At 36.5% G+C, this 26,992-nt stretch overlaps 1 protein-coding gene across 1 annotated transcript in view; it reads right to left on the bottom strand.

Moving 5' to 3' along the window:
- LOC107036225 overlaps positions 1–26,992 on the bottom strand; it is a 97,638-nt gene that overhangs the window by 67,313 nt on the left and 3,333 nt on the right. Inside the window, exons 2-3 of the mRNA XM_029125962.1 lie at positions 20,267–20,432; positions 924–1,121 (exon numbers count right to left, since the gene is read on the bottom strand). Of these exons, the coding sequence (XP_028981795.1) occupies positions 924–1,121; positions 20,267–20,432 (364 nt within the window). The remainder of the gene's footprint in view (positions 1–923; positions 1,122–20,266; positions 20,433–26,992) is intronic.

Raw genomic sequence — 26,992 nt, 5'->3', positions numbered from 1 at the left:
GTTTGGGGTCGTCGGTGGCCACTGGAACATGGGTTAAATTCCGGATAATTTATTATTATTCACGTGAAATCTTTCTCAAACTGGAGCCAAAAAATGGAAACGAAGGATGAAAATAGAAAAAATTATAACAGTTGGTCTGCATTGCTCAAAAAATCCATTAAAACTAGTGATGGCACGAGAGACTTTACGAGACACCACGAGACAATACTTTGGATGGATTGTCTCGGTCTCAGTGAACGCGGAAATTTTTGGTCTCGTCTCAGTCTCGAAATACGCAGTATAGACTTCTGTCGCGATGACTGCGAGTCAATTTATCTCACCTCGGTTTTCAGTTTTTCGCGTTTTTTATATGTAGAAAATCGAAACGAGACAAAGCGAGACAAAAACCGAGATTTTACATTGAAAATACGAAAAACTTGAGATCGAGATGAAATAAATTGACTCGGCGTCAACACGAGAGGAGTTGACACTGCCTATTTCGAGACTGAGAGGAGACTAAAGATTTCTAGGTTCATTGAGACCGAGACCATCTCTCCAAAGTATTGTCTCGTAAAGTCTGTCGCGGCATCACTAATCAAAGCAAGGTGGGCGGTATTGGACGCATGCCGGGCGGTATTACTCTCAAAGTTCGATTTCATCGCTCGCTGGCCGATGACAATTGAATTACATAATTAAATGTTTAATGTTAATAAAAAATCTGTCCTCTTCGCATCTTCGATTGAACACCTCGAAGAACCCATTCTAACCGTTTATGACTCCTTGTGGAGTGCGAGGCTGGAAAAAGAGACTTATTCCCTTTAGGTGGACGGTGCATGCACCAGCTACCCTATATTTCCTTCTCCACTTGTTACTTCAATTACCCCTCACTTCTACCGTTATTTTCACATTTTAATGTGCAAGGATATTCTGAAAAATGCGCTTACCCATTAATGTTGGGAGTCTCAGATCCAGTGGGAGATGATACCTGAACCTTCGGTAGCCCGTATCCCTCCGCTGTGGGAGGGCCACCACCATGGCCATGACCCTCGCGGGAGTGGTGGTAGCGGCCCTGATTGTAGGTAATGGAGTCATCGCTGTCGCTACTGTGTGGCTGATGCTCCGAACCAACTCCTCCACGGGGTCTGAAACATTGCGGGATCATCCGTCATTTCCACTTTCTTCAACAATAGGGAACTTGCATGAAGCTCAATTCTTTCTAATTCCCCCATTCACACATTCTTCAAAACATATGGATAGCTAAATGACGAAAATTATGGAGAAATATTGCCTACGCGGAGAGAGATTCAATAAAAATTACCAGAAAAAAACGTGAAAATTACGTATCGAAACGTAATCCTCGAGCGAAGTAAAGTTCAATAAAAAGTGTGAGTCGGAACTGCAATTGTACGAATTGCCACGTAAATTCTACGATTTGTTCCGTAAAAATTAACCACCCGTCTGATGACTCACCGCTGTGGGGACAACAAGTCGTTCCGTAATTTTTCCCCAACGATTGAGAAATTTTTTGGAACGGAACGCAGAAATAACTCACCAGCTTCATAAAAATTGTCGAACGTTCAACAATTTTTTATTTTGGAGGCATAATAAGTCGGGAAGTTTCTGTAAGATTTTATTTCTTCGGGAAAAATTACGTGACAATTTCGCACTTTGTTCGGTGATGAACCTGAAAATTCACTGAACGTTTCAGATTTCTCCTCTTCCATTCCTATAAAAATTGCCGGAAAACGATTTCTTATTGCAGATTACGTGAATTATTCTGTAATTTTTAATGAATATTTCTCTCCGTGTAGATATTTTATGATAATTTATTTAAAAATCAGTCGTTTTCGAGGCCAATTTTTTGGGGATTATATCACGAACGCGGTCAGTCATTAACGATTTCAAGGTGTTTGAAATATTCAACTTTTAACAATTAATTACTAATTATTGAGCAATTTTTCGAACGTTTGTGAATGACAAATGAATTCAGTAGCGAAGCGGTAAACCGGGTTAAGTCGTTTTCTACTTTTGGCTAGTTTTTGATAAATATCTCGGAATCTAATATCTCGGCCCCACAAAAAGGTCGTGACAAAAAATTTTCTGTCTCTTTTAAATTCCGAGATATTCGCAAAAACTGGCCAATAGTGAAAATCGACTTAACCCGGTTTACCGCACAGAGAGAAATTTTATAGAAAAATTCTAGTACGAGTACTGGAAAAAATGACAATCCATTGGCTGTGAAAAATTCTAGTGCTGTTCAGGTAAAATTTCTTGGTATTTCTGGTAAAAATTTCTGGGGATTTCTGTAAAATTTTCATAGAAATACGGGAAAAAATTCATGTTTTCCTAATAAAATTTTTAGTGCCGGCACCGGATTTTTTTCCTGGCCGTCACTTTGCGCCTCTTTTCCCGTGCTAGCACTAGAATTTTTCTAAAAAATTTCTCCGTGTGCGCTTCGCTACTGAATTATTCAGATCCCAAACTTGAGATTAGAAAATTGAAAAAAATTCATGCAAGTTCCCTATTCTTGAGGAAACAAGACAAGTCTTACATTTTCATCTGGATTATTTTCGAAATATCTCCGAAACTAGTTGGTTTTGAGAAAAACGTCAAGAGCTCTTTTCTGTAGCTCAGTAAATTCTCGAAGGAGAATGTCTCTTGACTACTTTTCTTGTTATTAACCATCGCTGAGGTCATTCGATCAACAATTCACTCGATAATTAATAAATCAATAAATTCACATCAACATGCAGATAATTCCGAAAATGTCTCGAATGTTCGTTTAGAGGCAGATATCCCAAAACTTTTCTGTTTGAGTCAATAAAATTTGAAATTTTCAGAATTATTTAAACATTTTCCAAAAAATGTCTGGCGATTAATTTTCATAGTATTTTTATTTTTGGAGATATTCCCGAAATGCGTGCGAAATCCATTTATTCTGAGATGATTTCCTGTCACTTCACTACTTATTGTTATTATTTACACTGATTTTTATTATTAAATTATTATACTGATGATTATTTCTGGACAACAGAATAGAAATGATAACTTGTCACACGTAGGAAAAAAAACCCTAATGAATTGTATTGACGAGTGAATGTGTTTCAACGGTTGAATCTTCATTATCTTATCGACGAGATTATTTATTACCCGCAGTGTGTTTTTCTTTATCTGGTGTGGGTTAACATAGTACACAGGTGTGAGTAAATATCGTCCGGGTTTATTCATTCTTTCGTACATGATCAATATTCAACAATTTTGTGGCAAAATAGTCGAACTGCGATGTCTCAGCTTGATAAATCGAAAATATGAACTAAAAAAATTAGACCTATCATTCTTAAGGTTCTTCCGGGAATGTACTTTCTATTTTTAGATGAGAATCTAGCCATCTTATGAATGTCAAGAGTCACGTAGGCCGCATACATTGCGCCGTGAGAAGTTACATTTTTTTTCTTTCCGCTCTCTCACACGATCGCATACAAGCCACGGCACACTGACCAGCGACTAAAATTAGACAACAATAGAAGGGCACATGGGAAAATTCTCGATAGATACGACTATAACATGTCACTTGCACTTGGCAACAACCCTACACTGAGAAAAAAAGTTTTTTGAGAAGTACATCTTTACTTATACGAGACCGAACGCGCGCTACAGCGCGCTGTAATTGTAACAATCATAATTGAAAATCTCAAAATTAAATTAATCATGAATTAAATTTGCCGCCTCAGACGACTGGAACTAATGAGGAATAAGCATGACAGACTTGCGAGATATCGATAGTTATCGACTTTAAGTGTATGTTCTTTTTAGAATAGGAACAGGATCAAGAAACTCGTGGCTTGAAAATTTTCAAGATGAAAATGTTTTGCACTAAGAAAAAAAAACTTTCGTCATGAAATTTTGTGCTTGTCTTAATGACGACGACGATTTCTTGATTACAAGAAAGCGATGTCTCATACCAGCTTAAATTAAATTAATTCATTTAATAGTTTTTCAGCCTCAATTCTAAAATATTTCAATGCAAAAACCGCAATTGCCCTCATCTTTCGGACAAGTATAAAATTTCTTGGCGTAAGATTTTTTTTCTTAGTGTGAGATATTGTGCGCTTGGTAATTTTCGAGCCTTGAATTTCTTGATACAAGTCAAGACGTATTTCTTAAAAAACACTTGTCTGCTTAGTGTAGATATCTTTCTACATTAGAAAAATCCAAATCGACTTTTGGTGGTAAAAAATCTGCGGGTGGCTGTATCTTTAATACTAATTTTACATGAATACGTCTAGGGTATTCCCTTTCCTTCACTGAACATCATAGTTTTTCATTGTATATATTTAGGTATATTAGAAGAATTCTGGATTTCGCACTATCTGGTCATGATAAAATGTTTTTTACAATCAGGATACGATTGAATTGTTATGTACAACAAAAATCCCGAAACAAACGTTCAGCATATTTCATTCACGATGAAATCATCACATACAAACACCTTTGCGAATTTTAGCACGGATCCACAAATTTGATCTATTTCGTGCAATAATAACCAACTGTCAGTATTTTGCCGGCCAGCGCTAAGGATCGCTCAAAATTGTAACTTGTTTCTAAAAAAACTGGAGAATTTTCTAGAAAAATCTATAATTTTCTAGAAAATTATAGAATGTTCTAGAATTTCGATAGATGGCGCCACTGCCAATAAGGAACCATACGGACTTTTTCCCTAAATGACCCCCCCACAATGAAAACATAGACGTATCCACGTCAAAAATTGGTACTCCAAATTAAGACTTCACAATTAACGGTCGCAAGGGTTAAAATAAGGATTATGAGGGGCAGAATAAGGGTCACAAGGGTCAGACTAAAGGTCCCGGCGATCAGATTAAGGAGAATGAGGGCAACGACCCCGGCGTTGAAGGGTTAATATAATTTGAATGAATAAATTGGCAATTAACTTTCTTGCCTGCACTTTTACTTGAATAAAACTTGTACTCATCTAGTTCTACTTTGACAAATAAGTTAGCTGAAGGCATCAGCACATTTGAAGGATATTTGACTTTGGTCTCGGTCCCTAGCGTAAAGAGCATAATTTTTTTCGTTGAACCGAAACAGAAACCATTAGTAAGTATTGTGTTTGGTATTTGTGTAACACACCGTTATATTAAAGTCGTGAATTAAATTTGATACTCGGGTTAATACTGCAATTATTATCTCGGAAATGAGTTTTCCTATGACAATAAAAATTCCTCATAATTCACCAAATCAACCAGAAGAAAATGTCCGCTGACATTCATTTGTTGGCAATCATTAGTTATCGAGATTATCCGTCGAATAGTTCAATGAACCCTGAATATTTAATTACATGTTAATTGCTGACTGAAGGCACTCCGCGATGGCCCGGGGGAAAGTTACTTGCAACGGATGAATAAATAATTGGATGAAAAACATTAATCGGCGACCAAGTATTCGTACAGCTAATATTCATTCACCCCAGATTTTCTGAGGAATTAGAAATCAATGCCCTTATTGCTCTCATTTTTAACGGGATTACTCAGCTTGTCATTCGGTATTTAAATTTAATGTAAAAAATATTCTGATAGCTTGTAAGTACAGTCACTAGGCACGAATGTAGAGAACCACTGTGCCCATTGAGTCAGTGTGACTAATGGACACAGTGGAATCCCGGCATTATCGGCCGGCTATTATATACGACTGGGGTTTTCCATGGTTTCCCTTGCGGTCCTAGCCCGAATGGGGTACAGTTAAGAGTAAGACGGCCCATGGTAACGCAGAAAAAATCAGGAGAGAGAAGTGGGAGAGGCAAGGCAGACGAATGGGGAGCCTATAAAACCGTAATGGTAGTAGCAAAGAAATATGAATAAAAAAAAAATTGAATTAACAGTTAGGAAAATATAAATTGAATAGAACGAAGAGAAAATAGTAAATTTTGAAAATAGTGTATTGCACGGAAAAAAATATACCTGAATTAAGTATAACTTTTAACTTTTAACATTATTTATTACAAGAAACATACATTCTTATAAATGGCCTTTGCCCGACGGCCTTCAGCCTAGAATAGACTTCTTTTGTACTGTATCAAATTATTTCTATCAGGAGTTGTGTACATGTGGTTCAATGTTGATGACAGTTAGACGTGAGAAAGAGAAAAAAAAGAAAAATGAAAATGGTGATGAGACTCAACTTTCGAAAATTCATCGTACATGAATTGTTATGGGGTGCTGGTGGTACATTTTTTTCCAAGGTGAGAGATGAATAGGATAAAAGTGAAGATAGTCTTTAGATTTCCGAATAGAGTGAGGGGGGGGGGGAATTAATTATATTTTATACCAGTATCAAGTATATGCATAAACCTGATTCAAGAATAAAATATATTTTATTGTAAAGTATAAGTATATTTTATATTCGAATGGGGGATTGGTGTTTCAATTCGAGGATGATTATTTAGCATTAGCCTGGCTTGTACCAAGCGCTCTCAAGTGTAATATAAGGGTCAGACACTAAGTGTGAGAATATAAGGGTCAAAAAGTGGAGGTTAAAAAATGAGGGTTGGAATATTAGAGTGAAAAATTGAGAGCCTGAATGTAAGGGTGAAGGAATGAGGGTCAGAATGTTAGGGTTAAAAAGAGGGGGTCAGAATATTAGGATAAAAAAGTTAGGGTCAGAATATAAAAGTAAAAAAAGTGGGTGTTATGGCAGTGAGGGTCATATAAGGGCTAAAACGGTGATCAAGCATAATATATGATTTATATTTAGACCCTCATAGTCTAACATCCACTTTTTTTACTTTTATATTCTGACCCTAATGTTTTGATCCTGATATTCTAACCTCAATTTTTTAACCTCCACTTTTTGACCCTTATATTCTGACACTTAGTGCCTGATCCTTCCATTACACTTAAGAGGGCTTGCTATAACTCGGCCTGATAATCCTAAATTGTTCATGAAATTTCTTTTTTTTTCTAATAGTGTATAAAATGTCAAAATTTGGTGGAAAAGATTTTAAAACACTGAAAACAAAGTCGTGATAAAACTGAAAAATTTCACTTTTTGAATATTGGAACAGTTTCTGATTAGTAACTCATTAATAAACAATTAGGTTGGCAAAATTAGAAAGAATTTCTATGATTTATTTATAGGGAGAAAAAGTTAACAAAAGCCTATTCTTTGCGAAATTTAATGTGAATGAACCTGCTGTAAAAAAAATATCGGTGTTTTTTTAAAATTCTTTTCACGCGATTCAATTGAAGAATTTTGATGAATGAAGATCTCAAAATCCAAAACTGAAAATTCTTCGGATCTTCTCAGATCAGTGCATTTCACTTATGTTGTACTCAATTTAACTCGATGCACGCCAGTCGCTTAAATTTATTATTTGTTATATTCGTCATTCATTTATCAGAAACCTAACAGCCTAGTCTAATTAAAAAAGTCCAAGAATTGAATTCCTCACGAAACCCATCTAATTACACTGTTAAAAAAATTTGGCTGAATTTTGCGGAAAAAATAACTTGAATTCGATTCAACGGGAAAAAGTCAGTGGAATTTCAAGTTTCACTGCAAATTCAAATAAAGAGGAACTTCCACAATTAACATGAATTTTTAAGTGAACATGAATATTCACTGTTGAATTCCCTTTAATTTTCAGGGAATTCCTTAAAAATTTTTAAAATTCCTAGAATTGTTTACGGAACTTTGTGAAAATTTAGTGGAATTTGGAATTCAAGGACAGATTTCTCTGAATTTTCCTGACTTTTCATCAATTTTCCGGGAACAATTAAACTGAAATCAACAGCTCCCACGGATTTTCCATGAAATTATGAATTTTCAATGACAAAATTCTGTTGAAATTTCAGTGGACACGTTACTTGTCAAAAATTTCCAAGCCTCTTACCGAAAAATTCAGTGAAATATTGTTAACAATGTACCTTTGTCAATCCTCAAAACCACAATTCAACAGTAATTATTTACATTTTACACACGTCCGGTGCACTGAGCAATCGCCTGGCAGCGATCATTCTCCAATCGCGACAACTCAAACTCCAGAACCAAAACAAAAACGAGCACAGCACCTCGCGGCCTCGGAGAGCGGTGAACTCCGACTCAATCACTCAACTCCCCAACAAAAAAATTATCTCCCACTCCACTCAACCCAATGTAATTTCTCCACTGGAGGCTTCACGGCATCAATACCTCCCGAGAGGTCACCAGAAGCCTTAGAACCTCTCGAATTACGTGAAAATTACACAAAATGTTACGAGGAATGCACTTCCACGTGTGTGAAACACCGACAAAGTCTCGGCGATCGAGCAAACTGGTGGTTCTGGTTTTATTTGTGTAAAAACCCGGTGCACTCGTGGACCCGCGGCTAAAATGGAGGGGGTACCCCGCGACAGCTGGAGGAAGTCACTGATCAGCTGTCTAGTGTGAGTACACACGGTCTCGAATGTTTCTACACCGCTTGAATTTTCATTCATTTATTCATACAAATTTTTACAATTCGGCTATTAGTTTGAATGATAATTATAGTTTTCGAATGACGGAAGCTATCTTTTGCGTCAGTTGACGTCAGGTTCTCACGCGAACAAAAAATTTCAGATAAACAGTCTCCCGAAGGTGGTAAAATTAAAGCAGACGTTAAAGAGCTAGAAATTTTTCTCTAATTCTTAGAGAAATTTCAGTGGAATCCAGTTTGGCTTCCGATTTCCGTACACTCAAAAAAAATTACTTCTGATCAGTAGAAAAAGTACTTCTACTCAGTACCAAAGGGTTTCTGAGGAACAGGCAAATTTTGTACTTGCTCGAAGTCACGAATGAACTGGATGCCTGGGTACTGGTGAGACATACTTCGGTACTTGTCACAAGTACTTTCGTTACTCGGGACAAGTAAAAAAAGTACCTCTACTGAGTACCTGGCTGATACTTATATTTTTTTTAGCAATTCATTCAAGATTACAAATGAAGATCCAAATGTTGAAGCACAAGTAAATACACAGAAAAATCTGAAGGTAAAACATGTTTTTGAAATGGTAATTCACTTTTTCAAAAACGTAATTTAGGATCTTCTCAAACGGGTAAATTACGCTTTTCAAATCGTAAATTACGGTCAGAATAACGTGAATTACGATTCTCAAAATTGGAAATCAATTCGGTTTGGAAAGCCCCCATAAAAATCACAATCTACTGTTTTTTTCCTACAAAATAGCTTCCCTCAACACTTCTATTTACAAAAATGCGCAAGAAAGCTCATGTTATCCGTCAATAATATTCGCTTTTCCCAATGAAGTAATCAATTAGATGTACTGGAATTAAGTCACAAAAGTACTTGAGAGAAGTTCAAATATTAATTTTCACCAGTAGCTTTGGTACTTGTAAAAAGTACTAAAGGTGGTAGTTCACTCAAGGATACAAAAAGTACTTGGGACGAGTATTTTTCGAACTTTTCACAAGTGAACTTTCCCCAAATACCGGTCGGTACTGGCGAGAAGTACTTTTTTCTTTGGGTGTACCACAGAGTACTCAAAAACAGAGATTGTTACTGGAAACCAGAAACTTTTTTTGCTCTGTGAGTCAAACGTCGATTCAATATCAATCAGGATTGATTTTCAGGAGGAAGTACGAATCAACCAGATTGAAGCAATAAAAACACCAACGAAGCCCTAGGAAATTTGAAGGGAGAACCTCGTGTTGAAATCGTAAAGACAGAAGACCCAAATACCCAAATAGATGTGTGACGCAACTGTAATGGATGTATAAACAAGAAAGATATAATTGAAGTTGTTATCGTCACGATTATCTTGGGCTAGAGCTGATAAAGTTCATGAATCCTTAATCATTATCAAATAAAAAACGTGCGAATAAATGAAACGTATAACCAATTGCGTAACGGCTTAACCGGGAATATGTTCTCAACAAATACTGAATGAATCAATTGATGGTCAAATTATAGGGATTTATGACCACTGAACCAAGTCCTGTTAAACAAATAAATTCTGAGAAAAAAATAGGTGTAAAACAGTGATTGTAGCACCAAAGAAAATAAATTATATACTATATGGGGGGTTTTAATTATTGAATATTTAATCCGAAGAATAATTTTCTGTTTACCCTGTAGTCTTATTTCAGTTAACACTGATCTAAACCTGAGATTAATTAATTTTTTTGTTCCTGAGATTAATTTTAGATGTTCCCATCGATAAAGTGATCTATCGAACCTCCAAATTTGGATTTTTTTGTCATTCTGGTCGTAGGCAGCAATTCACGGACGCGTAGCGTAAATATTATTTGTCACACGGCCGAAATAATAAATTGTGCACCAAGGGAGGAAAACAGGACATTCCAACCCACGTGTCGATTACTGGCCGAGGTGTTTTCTTTCCTACGTGCACATTTACTTTTTCACGTTAAATAGAAGAAAAAGTGCGAGATTAATATTGAACTCCGTTGGCCCGGGAAAATTTGATGAACGTGAGGCTGATTTCTACCGAAAGTGTAAAATTTACATGTTCTGGCGCTAGAATTTTTCTAGAGAATTTCTCTCCGTAAAGCCGGTGCAACCAGGTCTTAACCCTAGACTGGTCACCATGCGAGGGAATCGCCGCAACACGTCGTTTTATTCACCTTGCCATCGACTGGTTGACTGGAAAAGTTTGAGAAAAATTGAATTCGTCAATTGAAGTATCTGGAAAATTCTAGTATTGTTTTTTCCAGTTTTTGTTTGATTGTATCCTTAATTCTGGGAGAAAAAAATTATTTCCAATAGGTGAATAATTCTTTCCCGTGTTAAATGAAATTGCCTGCTGCGCGACATTGCTGGAAACTCGCTAAATGCGCCCAGGAAGTGTAGAGTGGATTCGGCAACGCTGGAGCCTAAATAACACGGCGGAACTCTCCCGCGAAGGTGACTAAAGTCGCATTTTCCCGTCAGGTGACCAGACCAGGGTTAACCCTCGATCAATGAGCGCGGCGCCGCCCGTTTTCGTTTTTTTATATTCTAGCGTGTTTTTCGACACCTAAAAATTCTCAAAAAATTAGAGTTCCTAGTTCAATCCTTTTATTGAGCGTTGGCGTTGTCCGTTTTTTTCTCGGGAAATTTGCTTACTTAAAAAAAGAAGAAACCTCGAACGGACAGAAACGCGTCGCCGCGCCGCCCGGCGCGTGTGAGTCCCTGTCGACCCTGTCGAGCGACAGTGTTTCTACATTCATTGCCACACTTGGAATGCGCGTATAGCAGTAAGCACCAAGGTGGCAACAGCGCGTACGGTTTAACCCAGCGGCGCTACGCTAACCGTGTGACGGATGAAGGCTGACGGCCGAGCGCGAGCAGTACGCGTAGACAATTTTTCCACGCAGAAATCAAAGAACAGTTTTTCAACTTGAGTGGACAATCAGCTAGTCGGAATTGATCCAAGGTCATAAACAAAAAGCCAAAATCAAATATTAGGATGAAATGTTATCATCTTTAAATTCAATTAACCTAATTTTTTGGGCATGTGATTGTATCCAGTCGCCATTTATGTCGTGAATTAGACGAATTTCAAGGCGAAATAACTATTCAAGATTGATAATGTCTGGTGAAAACATTCCACGCCGATTCTCCATATTGACTTTTCATTTTTGGCACGTTCAAACTTTCGGAGCCTCTCATTAGTATCACATCATATAACCGTAATTGTCGTCATAATCAGTCTCAAAGTTTATGGCTAGAACGAATAAAAGAGGGGGGGGGGGCGGAGAGCTATATAAGAATCGCCCAAAATCATTGTAAGCATCGTTATCCACGGTACCATGAGAGTTTACATACTTCTCGCTGCTTTTGCAGCTGTCTGTATCAGCCAAGTAAGTGGTACTTTTTCAATTTTTCTGTCAAAAAATTTCCATCCTCACATCCTTCCACTGGAGAAAAAGACTCATTTCTAGGAATAATACAGTTTTTGCTGCAAACTTTTTTGTGATGAATGCGGCTGAGGCTTAGAAGATTATAGCGAATTGGAAAAGCATTTGGCTTTTTTCATTGTTTTGTTCAAATTTTCTATGGAAGTTCTTGTCTTCACAAAAAGTAAAGTCCTCAATTACCAGGAAGAACCCACAAACAATTTTCCTTAGCACAGTTTTTTTACGAAAACATTTAATAAATTTTTGCAAAACGAGGAAATAATTTGTTTTATGTTCTTCGAGTTTTGCTTGTTGAAGTCGAAGTTAATCAATTTTTTTGCTTTTGTTATTTTCCATCAAAAAAAGTATTTAAAATCGAGTTCTTCTCCGTATTCATTTATGCACTGAATTTCAATCACCTAATTTTCAATAATCTATTCATGCATTGGAGTCAATTTGAAGATTTCCATGTAATTTATAATTCATGGGCTAGACTTGGTTCAAAAATTCTCGGTGAAAATCAAACTTATTCAGGGTGTCCAGCGAAAAGTTTCTTCGAAAATCCCTGCCAGACTAAAGTGATTTCATTCCCTGACAATAGAGCACATTTATAAGGGTTCAACGCGAGAGTGAAGCAAAACAATCATGAGGATAAAATGAGAAATACTTTTTTTTAACATCCCGGCCATATGACAAAAAATATTGTTATGCCTATCGAATCTTCGGTTAAGGGCCGCAGATAATTGAAAATTATCTGAGAATTTTTCATTTTTGATATTTCCGTTGCTCTTAACGCATTTATTTGATTGTCGGGACAGCAATCTTTCTTTCTAAGAAGGGAGTAATGCTATGAATATCGAACCCTCGGATACGTTCTATCATGCTGACGTTCTTTTTTCTTTTCTTTCCCCTTGAACCCCTCCGCTGAAGTTAGCTTCTTTCTATTGTCTCATTATTCTAGTTCGTTTCTTCTCGTCATATTATCTTTCGCCCCTTTTTAATTTAATGAATCACACTGTCGAAAGAAACTTTTCTAGCTCACGTGATTGCAGCCCCCGCCTTCGGCTCCATTTGCAAATTAAATTCACCAGAAAAGTTATTCCCGACCTAATGACGAAATGTACTATTGTTACAATATGTAATTAAATGAATAATGATGTCATTAATATTAGCCAATAACAAGGTAATGAAAAATAAATTTTGCTCCATTATATTGATTAGAAAGATAATCAAAGGGTAATTTTTTTTAATACCCATTAATATGGTACACAGAGAAAAGTGAATGGTAGGGGTTACTTTTGTATGGTAGAGGTTACCATAAATTATGGTAAAAGGGTTTCTAAGTCAATCTCAATAGTAATTTTTACTATGTTCAACAGTAAAGCGTACTATGTTGTATAGTAATCAATACCATTCGAACATGGTAGGCATTACTAAACAATATAGCAACGACAACCATTAATATAGGAGAGATTACCATGTGGATGGTAATCAGTACTATTTATACATGGTAATCTCTCCTTTTCTCGATATCGTAGAAAATACTAAAAATAGCCATCAAGGCACAATTAAAATTGAATTATCGGTTACCCATCAACAAGTCTTTACTACTACCTTTTCTCCCTGGTCCAGCTCTTAACATGAGATTGGAATTAGATTCAAATTATCGTCATTTTCAGCCAGTTCTCCCGTCCAATCGATCTGGAGATATTACAATAGTAAGCTCTCTCAATTATTTGGGACATGATATCAGGGAAAACGTAATATTGCCGACCGAGGCATCATCATTTGATCATTTGATCAATATCGTAATCCTAAAGCCAAATAATCAAGTTATTGTTGTTACTCAACAATTACAAGAATACTCCTTTGAAAGACATTTCCAATCCTATGAAATTGATATAAATGATAAGAGGTGGTCGACATTGACATTTCGACAAATGAAATTTTGTATCCTATCGTATATAGCTACCTCCGGGAATGGAAAGCAATACGTTCCGAAACGTTGCGTCTAAATTCTCACGCAAAGTTGTTGAGTTTAATTACTCACATTTGAATTTTTTAATAATTTTTATAGCACCGTAATGCCAAAAATTCTTCCAATGATTAGGTAAAATTTGGGACAAAAAATCCCACTATTCTGTAGATATGTATATTCTGATATTAAAATACTGATGTAAATATGTTATTGTTAAATATGATCTTTACGATATTCGATATGATTAATCTAGGTATATTGATGATTATTAATAGGAAAGAATCCAACATTATAAGAAAATAATCTGTAATTATTGACACAGCGCCGAAACCAAATACGTTAAATATAAATATATATATATATTTTTTTATGCTTATTTTATATCGCTTCGAGTCTGATGAGACTATATGGCGATTGATCAAGACTTTAAAAATGGTTACATCTCACCATTCTACCCGGCCAGGAATCGAACCTGGAACCTATCCGTTGTGAGGCAACGGCCTTAACCACTACGCCAGGCCACCGGGCAAAAATATGATAATTCTAAAATTATACCAATCATCACCAAACCATTTTACAGATGGTGTTGAATAATAGATATGAAATTAATGAATTTCGCCTGTTAACTATATTTACCTGAATCTCTGCGATTTTTCAATTATTTCTTTTGACACGGANTAAATATATATCCCCTTGCCCGGTGGCTGGGCGCAGTGGGTAAGTTCGTTGCCTCACATGCGAAAGGTTCCGAGTTCAAATACCGGCCGGGTAGAATGGTGCGATCTAACCATTTAGAATCTTAATCATCATCGCAGTATACCCTAACCGGGTCGAAGCGATGTAAAATAACGATAAAAAATATATATATATCCCACTTGAAATTTTTATCTCATTATACTCATCATCATCATGATATAGTTTAGTGATCATTATTTTTTATATTTGTGATAATTTATGACTTTTTCACGTTTTACCATATAATATAGGTCATATTACCATAGTGCATGGTAATCTCTCCTATAAACTATGGTAAACTTTACGAAACGACTATGGGTCCCTTCACCATAATTAACAGTACACTCTATCCTGTAACATGGTAGAGGATACTATTCAATATAGTAATTTCTCCTATATTCATAGGCTACATTCTCATCGAGAGACTTACCATGGCCCATAGTATGTAATACCATACCCCATAGGAATCATTACCATAGCATAGTAATGCTTCCTAAATTTTAGAAATACATACAAGTCGTAAATTTGACATGGGACTCTTTCCCATGGCTCTTCTCTCCATGTATTTAAAAATAGATCGTACACCATTATAGATTACAGAATTGATCGTAATGGCCTATTAAACTCCTGCGTAAGTTCGTTCCGTCACATGCTCAAGGCCCCGGGTTCAAAGCTCTGACAAATTTCGCAGTATACTCAGGGCGATGTAAAATAATGATAAAAAAAGAACTGATCAGAATTTGATTTTTTCTTCATTAACATTAATGTGGTGGAGAAATACTATTTTTCTGCCGATCTCTGATGAGACAACACAAGGCCGAAAAAATATTAAACGTAATCTATTCTGCCATGAATTTGATAATGAAACGTCATTTTCCGGTTTCACCTTAAGTGTTTCTTGGGCCGCACTTGTCAGCCTCATTATATTCCTCTCATGTGGGCGCAAACAAATTATGAGTCTTAAAATTTCAAGAAACTTTCCTAATTTGCGAATTCCCTTTACAGCATTGTTTCATTATGTGAGGAGATCTGCACATCTACTTTAATTTTCTGAGCCTCCGCCGTCCATCAAGATAATTTTTTACCAGTAATTCTTTCTATCTTAAAAATCTGTTGTTTCATTTAATCATTTTTAAATCCCAAGACTGAAGCAAGGATTGACAATATGGTGAACTGGATGAAGACATCTATCAGTGAAACCCAGGAGTCTCTTGAGGAATATAGAGCTGTTCAACTGAACGACACTAATCGCATTTTTGTAAACGATTACAAGAATGCGAGGCAAAATGCTCTCACTGTCACTCGATATAGTCTCCACCAACGTTCAGTAAGTTACGCAAAATAGATTACATACATTTATAACCTAAACTATAAATAAAAAATAATCAATTTTCCATTTGTAATCCCAAGGAGGATTTCAAGGCAGCGAAAAAGGAAGGTAAAGATGTGAACATGTGTCTTGAGCCGTTCAACTCAGCCAACGAAAATGCTCTGAAGAAGCATGTTTCCAAGATTGATGTGTGCTTCGATAAATATTTGCCGAATTTAACAGCCGTGGAGGGTCAAGTTGTCGATTTACAACAGGTAAAGTATTACTTTAGAATGAAAGGAAGTGATCATCTCTCACTGAGAGGCAAGGAAATGATTGTGATTTTGATTCTCCACAGGAAGGAGAGAAACTAGAACAAAAACTCGAAAATATCCTCGAGATATGTGAGACCAAGAGAGTTAGGTGGGCATGTCTTGCTGTGCGCTTGCCCGCACTGAAAGTGTCCGTTATTGCGTGGAGAGCACGAGCTGGAAGAGTGCAAAGGGCGGAGCATCGGGTAAGCTCTTCAGCTAAGAGAAAAATTCCCAGATGCATTAACTCATCGTTAAGTGACTTCAAACGGAAAGTGAATGTCGTTAATATGAATGCGAAACGGTGTATCGCTGATCTGCCTGTTCCACCTACAACCACTATTGCACCAGCTACGACAGAAAAATCTAGACCCACGGAGAAAGTTACAGAAAGGCCTGTAGTCACAGAGCAGCCTGCAACCACGAAGCAACCTGCTACTACAGAAGAACCTAGAGTCACAGAGAAAGTTACGGAGAAGCCTGTAGTAACAGAGCGGCCTGCAACCACAAATCAATCTGCTATTACAGAAGAACCTAGAGTCACAGAGAAAGTTACAGAGAAGCCTGTAGCCACAGAGCAGCCTGCAACAACAAAGCTACTTGCTACTACAGAAGAACATAGAGTCACAGAGAAAGTTACAGAGAAGCCTGTAGTCACAGAGCAACCTGCTACTACAGAAGAACCTAAAGTCACAGAGAAAGTTACGCAGAAGCCTGTAGCCACAGATCAGCCTGCAACCACAGAGCAACCTGCTACTACAGAAGAACCTAAAGTCACAGAGAAAGTTACGCAGAAGCCTGTAGCCACAGATCAGCCTGCAACCACAGAGCAACCTGCTACTACAGAAGAACCTAAAGTCACACAGAAAGTTACGGAGAAGCCTGTAGCCACAGAGCACCCTGCTACTACAGAAGAACCTAAAGTCACACAGAAAGTTACGGAGAAGCCTGTAGCCACAGAGCACCCTGCTACTACAGAAGAACCTAAAGTCACACAGAAAGTTACGGAGAAGCCTGTAGCCACAGAGCACCCTGCTACTACAGAAGAACCTAAAGTCACACAGAAAGTTACGGAGAAGCCTGTAGCCACAGAGCACCCTGCTACTACAGAAGAACCTAAAGTCACACAGAAAGTTACGGAGAAGCCTGTAGCCACAGAGCACCCTGCTACTACAGAAGAACCTAAAGTCACACAGAAAGTTACGGAGAAGCCTGTAGCCACAGAGCACCTTGCTACTACAGAAGAACCTGAAGTCACAGAGAAAGTTACGGAGAAGCCTGTAGCCACAGAGCAACCTGCTACTACAGTAGAACCTAAAGTCACAGAGAAAGTTACGGAGAAGCCTGTAGCCACAGAGCAACCTGCTACTACAGTAGAACCTAAAGTAACAGAGAAAGTTACGGAGAAGCCTGTAGCCACAGAGCAACCTGCTACTACAGAAGAACCTAAAGTCACAGAGAAAGTTACGGAGAAGCCTGTAGCCACAGAGCAACCTGCTACTACAGTAGAACCTAAAGTCACAGAGAAAGTTACGGAGAAGCCTGTAGCCACAGAGCAACCTGCTACTACAGTAGAACCTAAAGTAACAGAGAAAGTTACGGAGAAGCCTGTAGCCACAGAGCAACCTGCTACTACAGAAGAACCTAAAGTCACAGAGAAAGTTACGGAGAAGCCTGTAGCCACAGAGCAACCTGCTACTACAGAAGAACCTAAAGTCACAGAGAAAGTTACGGAGAAGCCTGTAGCCACAGAGCAACCTGCTACTACAGAAGAACCTAAAGTCACAGAGAAAGTTACGGAGAAGCCTGTAGCCACAGAGCAACCTGCTACTACAGTAGAACCTAAAGTCACAGAGAAAGTTACGGAGAAGCCTGTAGCCACAGAGCAACCTGCTACTACAGTAGAACCTAAAGTAACAGAGAAAGTTACGGAGAAGCCTGTAGCCACAGAGCAGCCTGCTACTACAGAAGAACCTAAAGTCACAGAGAAAGTTGCGGAGAAGCCTTTAGCCACGGAGCAGCCGGCTACTACAGAAGAAATTAGATCCACGGAGAAAGTTACGGAGAAGTCTGTAGTCACAGAGGAATCTGTAGCCACAGAGAAGTCTGTCGCCACTGAAGAATCTGCAGTTACTGAGCAATCCACGGTCCCACAGACATTAAACGTTTCTGAGGAACCAATCGCCATCGAAAACCTTGTAGCCGAAGAGAAACCTGCAGTCAAAGAGGAATCTGTAGTCGCTCAGAAATTTGTAGAACCAACGAGTTCCTCAAGCATAATCTGTCAGTCAGCATAATGGCAGAAAAAAAATCTGGTATCATAACTCCATTAAATGACGAAGCAATGATTCATTTGAATTATGTACTGTTATTTTCCCTCAAAATTTTGTAAAACAAAATTTCAACCAATTGATGCATTTGTATTCCATAACAAGCGGATAAGAAACGATGAAACATACGGTGAAAACTGGGTGAAGCAAATATACTTATTCCATCTTTGCATATGAAATGAGTATATTTGCATAATCATCTATTTATATTATGATAAGGAAGCCGAAGGAAGAACTGTCATTTACTAGACATCGTAAAAATATGCTGCATACTTCCATGTAATAAACGTGACATAACTATTCCTTATTATTGGAAATAAATATTTCTAGTAATTTTCATCAATTTCCAATCTCTAATAATTCAATTAGGCGACATTTTTCTTCTATCAATGAAGAAAACACGTATATTGTAATTATTAAAAATTGATAAAATCACCTGCGGCGGGTGGTGTTATCGTAGCTGGCAGTCCAGTAGAGGGGCGCCACTGTCCTAACTCAATTCTCTGCTCACAGCAGACACATAAATACCGCAATAAAACCCAAACACTTCTTCCTAACCCAATCCCTCTAGTTATCAACTGCCACGAATTCTAGAACACACACATTCTTATTCCCTCAAAACCGATAAAATCTACCCTTTCATCACTCCTCCTGACGTATACCTCAATGCAATCAGAGGGAGAAAGACAACCGGAAGTAGAAGATAAAGAAATTTCAAGGTCGGAAAATTTCGAAAAAATTGAAACCCAAAAATTAAAATATTCTTGTTCCATTCAAATCGTTAGCTCTCTCTTTGATTTTTTTATTCGAAAAAAAAAGAATTTTCACTTTAGAACTTCCGCCCTCATTCAATATTAAATGGAGCCACCTTCACATTTCCTCCCTTCCCCCACGAGAAAAAATTTAGTTTCGTGAAATGATTTTATCGGTTAGAAATTTACGAGTAATTTAGATTTTGATTAATTTTCGAAAATTGCGTTAAACCGAACGGAACTCTGGAATGCCTCTGGCCTGTGGACACACTCTTGGCGGTCGAGAGAGCTGCGAACCTCTCTCACACTCTCTCTCACTCGATCATAAAGTTTTGTCTCGCTCTAATGTACATCTCGAAGAGACTCACACAATTGCAGAGGTGAATGTGTACTCGCGTCTGCGCCCCGGTGATCACCTATTGACCGAATATTGCAGCCTCACATTGGGGTAGATGTCTATTACACGCATGTTTATGTAGATGTTTAGATATAGTGAGTTTTAGTTGATTATTCGTTCGTGAAATTTCTTTTTAACGTAAATTTTGCTTTTGTTTGAAATTAAAAAATCTAAAAATTACTAATAAAAATAAAAAATGGATATTAGTTTAAAGTGAACATTGAAAGCAGATTTTTTATTTGGTGGTTGACGTGGAAAAATTAATAATTTTGTTCTCTTTTAATTTTATTTATTTCAATCAATCTATCTTTTCATTTTTAATTTCTTAATTTCAAAACATCTCTGACAGTAGTAAATTTAGCAAAAAATGTCCGTAAAATTACACAAAGACATCATAAAAAATGTCTTCAGTGAAATTAAAGTTTTGAATGCATGGAAAAATATTGCTAGTGTTAAAAAAAAAAAAATCTCTCCTTTCGAGTGATTAATTGATTTGGGAGAGGTTTGCGTTGCAATTTGTAGTAAAATTCTGCGTTTTTTGACGATTTATTTAGGGGTTTAAAGAGTTAAATAAGATATAAACACTCACCTGGGCATGGAAACAAGGGGACATCCGAGCTGAAGTAAATTAACAGCGAGATGCTCAGGCGCAGGTGCCGTTAACGCAGGTGGTATGTATCTGGCTGGACGCAGGCCGGATGTCAGGGTTTCCTTGGTCCTGTCATTTTGTATTCCCTTCACGATATTCGCCGGCACTAACAAGTGATTTTTATCAATTCGAGCCTGACGGAGATTCAGCGAACCGCCTCGACGCAGTGGCCCACCTGGATCCTCTTTTTATCAAGGGCAACAGAGGGACAAAGTAGTTCAAGGTCATTTGATTGTATCACATTAGAGAGATGGAGGGGGGGAGAAAGGAAGATTTCCGGTTTCATCGAGTCGAACGGACATTTCGAATGCAAAAGTGCACGCAGAAAGATAATTCCGTTAGGATCGCGCAGCGCGCCTTAACCCAGCAAATTTCGTAGGTTATTATACTGACAGCCAAGGTGTGCGTTACCAGAGCAGATCACGGACGAAAAAATTTAATAAAAAAACCTATCGAATTCGTTGGAAAATTCTATTGAATTTCTATTGAACTGTTCTATTAGTTTTTGGCCGATTCTATTGAAATGTTCAATAGAAAATATTCAGTAGAAAAAGTTAATAGAGTTCAATTTTTCTATGCAGCTTATTCTATTGAGATATTTTCTATAGAATTTCCTCGGCTCAAATTTTCTAATTTTTTTCGTTTGATTTTCTTGATGAGAAGAAAAGAAAAATAGAATGAAAAAAACTTAGAAAATTTGAGTCGAGCAAATTCTATAGAAAATATATGAAAAGAATAAGTTATATAGAAAAATCGAATTCTGTTGACTTTTGCTATTGAATATGTCAATAGAATCAGCCAAAAACTAATAGAAAGTTTAATAGAAATTCAATAGAATTTTCCAACGAATTCGAAAGGTTTTTCTAATAAATTTTTTCGTGCGTGATGTCTTCGGCTCGGCTCTGTTTTGTTAGACTAGCAAGAGGGTTGCGCTACAGTAACTATCTTGCCCATTTGCTACTTTAACAATTGATTTGCTCATTTAAGGAACATGCTTCGTTAGATTAACAAATGAATTACTGTTAATTATCAGTAAAAATAGGAAAAAAATTGATCGTTAATTTTTTTTCATTTTCATGGTCAATTATCCCTGTAGGAGCAACTCAGAATGCATTCATCACCGAAAAAGGCAATTTCATTTACACAAATTATGTCCATTTGCCGAGACCGGGGATCGAACTCAGGACCTTACTATTACTAACCCTAACGCGCTAACCACACTATTAGAAAATTACTCTTGAAATTTCAAGTAAAAAATCTTGAAATTTTTAACAAGGAATAATTTACATGGAATTTCCGTTGATCTTGTTATTGATGAATCAGTCAATGTTCTTGAATATTCAATGAAATTTTATTTCTCAAGTTCATTTGACAATGGAAATTACTGGAAAACGGAAAAATCTCTGTTGCTTAATTTTCGAGATAGGTTTAAAAATCCAAATTGTCATTGAAAATTCAATAATCACTCATAACAAAAAACTTAATTCTATTGAATTTCCAAGATGTATCAGGAATTCTATAGGCAATGTAGTCTGAAATTGAATTCAAGTTCAGAATATTGAAAATTCAAATGCATCTGTTACTTAAATTTCAAAAAATTTCTACCAGTGCACTGGGCTATCGTGCAATACTTACGCGTCGTAAAGATCATATCAAGGATGTTCTTCCGTTTCGTGAAATCATTCTTTTGAGATTTAGAGAAAATCGTATTATTCCTTTACTTTTTTTTTATGGAAGAACATATTCAATATAATTACTATAATAATTCAATGGAAAAACATGACAATAGTTTTGACGAAACTTTTTAGTGATTATTTGACTTGAAATTATCATTCCACGTATATTTTAGATCTTTCCTGAAATAGTGCAAAAGCAAAGCACAATTGTTAACGGAACAAGGGATAGAAGGAACCCTGTAAATGAAAATGGGATGGTTATTGAAGGGTCAATAATAGGATCAAAAATAATTTGGTAATAAACTAACTCATTTTCGTTTCAACTTAAGAAGATAGGATACTGCATGAAGAAGATAGGATGCTGCATTCTTGAATTTAGGAGTAAATGTTTAGATTCAAACAACATATTTATTTGTAACAGCAAATCAAAGATTAACCAATCCAGGAATATTGCACCAAGGAAACGATTTTGGTGGTTTTAATGTAATTTCAACCTTTGAATGACGGTTAGTCCAACAAATGGTCAGTGGCTCAGGTACCAGTTACCAATTTTCAGTTATGATAGCAAATCAGATCCCGATGAACGAGTATTTGCAAGGCTAATTATTCTAATTAAATTATTAAATTATGAAATTGTTAAAATTTTTTTTTTCAGTTATTAAATTATTATTCATTGTTATTATTAAATTATTTTTCTGTGTGTGAATTGACAACTGGAGATACAATTAATAACAACAAAATCAATCTTTCGAGCTCTACTGCCGTCATTACTGAAATTTATTCTGACAATTCATTTGGTTAAAAGGGCTTCATGAAACCGGTCCTATAAGTTATTTGAATTGACAGATTCATTTGATTCAAATGAAGTTCATTCAATTCAGCAATTTTATAGTTCACTCATTTTGTTCTTCCATTCACTACCTTTATTGGACAATCAACCTCGACCTTCACAGTAACAAAGTCCCAAAGAACCATATTAATGAACAACTATGAAAATTACAAGAACAAAAAATTTCAAGTAAAAGAAAAAAATTTCTGGGTCAAAAAAATTATTGAAAAATTTTGCTCTCATTATTTTCACCTTGATTGTCACAATTTCGGATCGCCATAAAACCGTCTGCACTACTTATGTTGAAACCGATGTATCCCGAAACTTTTGTAAATAGGGCTAATCAGCACAAAATAACGTCCGTCTAGTCACTGACCGTGGTGAAAAGCTCATGGGCTTCAATCTCCCACGTTTTTGGCACGAGGTCACGCACTCTCAGTAGTTTTTTTTGTCATACTCCAGAGGAATCATCGGAGACGAACTCGTCTACGGATCGCAACATGATTCACGACTTTATTTGACACAATTCGTGGATTTCATCATTTTTTCTTCTGAATGGAAGCTTTGTAATCATTCAAATTCAAGTTTTGGATTTTTTGTGTTATATCGACCTAGTACGATTCAAAAAATCCGAAAATGCAATTTTTAGGCCTGGTCTAATTGATGGAGTGGATGAAATGAAGTGGATAGAATTGAATCTTTTTCTTTCAAATATACATATTGTTGACCTCTATCAATCGCCATTAATTAAAATTTAATTCATCGATTAGTTTTTTTAATTTTCGAATTTTTTGGAAAATTGTTTGTCCCACGATAACTAAAAAAATTTTTCTGAATTGATTGAACCATGGCTTAAATAGTATATTGTGCATCAAGGGTGGAAAGTCATGTTTTCGCGCCCGAGGTGCACATGCTATTTTTTAACACGCCTGCAAAGGAAAGTTCGTATTTTGCTCTTTGATGAGCGGGAGGAAAGTACGAACTTTCCGAGCAGGTGTGTGAAAAAAATTTGTTTGGATGTCCTTTTGACCGAGTTCGAAGATGAAGGCGACAGCAATAATGGTTTTTTTAAATCATTTGAAAAATTGCAAAAATTTTGTATTGTTTGAACATCAGAATCCCGGGGATATCTTCGAATATCCTAGCTTCAAATGTTTGTTTTAATGTAATTAAGTCGAAGTTAAAAAAATATTACGATAGCAATTTTGCTTGATTTGATTTTTATGATGATTATTGAAAATTCCTAACTTTTCATTAATTTCTGTGAAAACGAGCATTCTGACAGTTTCTTCAAATGTGATGCTTTAAATCTATAGTGAAGTGGTAAACTAGAATAAGTGCAATTTTTTTGAAAAATTTTTAATTGCTTGAATCGAAAATTCTCTCAAGCATGGTCAAATTTTTTAACTCTCCTGAAAAAGTTCCATTTTTTCACTTATCCTAGTTTACAACTTCGCTACAGAAATTCATTCAAGTACGTATAAATAAAAATTTTCTTTTAACATTTTATCGATGGGCTGAGGGAAGAGATAGTGATATATTCGTGATGTAACGCGGAACGATAGTGATAAATGAGAATTTATTTAAGTTCTGTGAAGCGCAAACATTCTGGGATTTAAGCAATTGAAAATAATTTTTCCGTCTCGGCGGGCGGAAAGTTACATTTCCCTCCCGCTTCGCGGGAGGGAACTCTGACTTTGCGCCTACGCCGAGACGGAAAATCGCGTTCTAACCACGGGAAGTAAAATAAAGGACCCTCAGCCGCGTGCTTACCAACCTCGCCTTCGGCTCGGCTGGTAATTGCACTGGCGGCTGAGGATCCTTTATTTTCCCTCCCTAGGTTAGAAATATACTAATTTCTCCCAAGTAAATATGGTCTAGATATTAATTTTTCTCCGTGCATGATTCCATCGATTATAACCACTTTGTTGGATCATGAAGTTGACTTATTTTCTATCAACTCTAGATAATATTTGTATGTTGAATTGCATTCCCTCAATCCAAACTCTCAATTTGGCATGAAATTTCGCTACTGAATTAAATGCTCACATCAATTCCCATGACAATGAATTCTTTCAGATTTAATTCAGGAAACGTCATAAAAATGTTGGCCCCAGACAACGGCGAGACACACCACGTGGTGGATATTAGCGCTTTGCCCGTTAACAATTTTTTGGCACAAATAACAGATCGTTCGAACCGATAATGCCAGACTAAAAATACGATGTGGAATCACTGAGGATTAATTTTTTTCAATTTTTATTTTAGTCAGTGACTTTGTTCAGTCGCAACGGAGAATTAAAAACTCAATTTATAAATCATTCACCAGTCATTTAAAAATATCACTTGAAGACATTGATTATAACGATTCCATGAGTCTGTAACAGTCAATTCCACTGTTTATCTAAATTGTGACATTTGAGTATTTTTCGGATTCAACTCAAAGGTGAAACTATGTCTTATTTTATCCGCTGTGCGACAACCGTCAACAGTTGAAAGCACTTCTGCAAGGGGCCTTATACCTGAAAACAACCCTAAGAACTCAAATTATTCAAATTCTTCTGGGCCATGTTTCGGTCAGCAGCAATAATGAATAATTTAAGAACACAGGGTCGAGAACAACTTTTCATTTAAACCCTAAGAAGTCATCAGAGTAAGACTGTGAAAACCAAAAAGAACAGTCTTTGGCCACCGACCAATCTGGACACATCAAACTATATTTATTTTTTCAAATCAATTGTCCCCTGCGAAATACTCAAGTGAATCTATTATATCTTCTATTCAAATCAAACTCAATCATTAATTTAATTAATGATTGAGTTTGATTTGTTACATAAATTATGATCAAATCAAAATAATATCTCATACCCGCATTTTTAATAAAATAGTATATTTCGATACGGGTGAGAGGGAATTTTCACGAGTGTGAAGTTGCCAAAACCACGAGCTGAAATTTCTCACATGTGTCGAAAAATATTTTTCATCACGCTGTGACGAAAAGTGAACTTTTCGGCACGCTCCGCGTGCCTAAAAGTCCAATTTCCGCCACATTGTGATGAAATAGTATATTTCGTAACGAGTGCAAAAAAGTGTTTTTTGGCGAGTGGGAGGTTTATATCACGAGCCGAAGGTGAGTGATATAATCCCACGAGCTAAAAAACATTTTTTCATCACGCTGTGACGCCCCGCGTGCCTAAAAGTCCAATTTCCGCCATATTGTGATGAAAAATATTGTTCGTAACTCGTGAAAAAATGTTTTTTGCACTCGTTACGAAATAGTTATTTTCATCACAAGGTCCACAAGGTATTTTCTGACGAATGTGGCTTTGTAGGCCGATAATCACATTCGTCAGAAAATACTTTTGGACCGTGTGATGAATGCAATTTTTCGTCTGCGAAATGCGAAATGCTCGCTTCGCTCGGTTTGATCGCGGTTTACCGGGTCTTCTCACGAAATATACTATTTTGTCACTGCTGTTACGTTTAGCCCGTGTCGAAAAGTGCCTTTTCGTTTACTAGTAAACGAAAAGTCTTTTCGTTTACAAGTTTCGACACAACTTGTAAACGAAAAGTCTTTTCGTTTACAAGTTTCGACTTTGCGTTTACTAGTAAACGAAAAATGACGTATGTTAATCTAGCAGGCAAAAGTAGCAGAATCGAATTTTCAATATTGGACAATTTGCAGCTTATTATGAGCTAATTTTATATGCCTTCAAAAATTTTTTTGCTAATACCGTTTTTGAAAAAAACGTGTCTCTGCTAGCTTTTTTGTAAGTTAGCAGAAAAATTATTTAAAAAATCAATAGAATTTGATTTTCGATATCAGATAATTTAAAGCTAATTAAGAGCTAATTTTCTACGTTTTCAAAAAATTTTCAGCTAACCCAATTTTTGAAAAAACGGCGTCGATTGTTAATGTTTTAACCATTTTTTCTGCTAACTTGCGGTAAGGTAGCATCAACGCCGTTTTTCCAAAAACTGGGTTAGCTGAATTTTTTCTGGAAACGTAGAAAATTAGCTCTTAATTAACTTTAAATTATCCGGTATCGAAAATTAAATTCTATTGATTTTTTAAATAATGTTTCTGTTAACTTACAAAAAAACGAGCATGAATACTTTTTTTTTAAATGGCATTAGCAGAAACTTTTTTAGATGCATATA

This window comes from Diachasma alloeum, unplaced genomic scaffold (genome assembly GCF_001412515.2).
Source record: "Diachasma alloeum isolate Michigan unplaced genomic scaffold, Dall2.0 Dall_scaffold_00207, whole genome shotgun sequence".
Lineage (NCBI taxonomy): Eukaryota > Metazoa > Arthropoda > Insecta > Hymenoptera > Braconidae > Diachasma > Diachasma alloeum.
The sequence above is the reverse complement of the archived record's forward strand: the minus strand, read 5'-3'. Positions and strand labels throughout refer to the sequence as shown.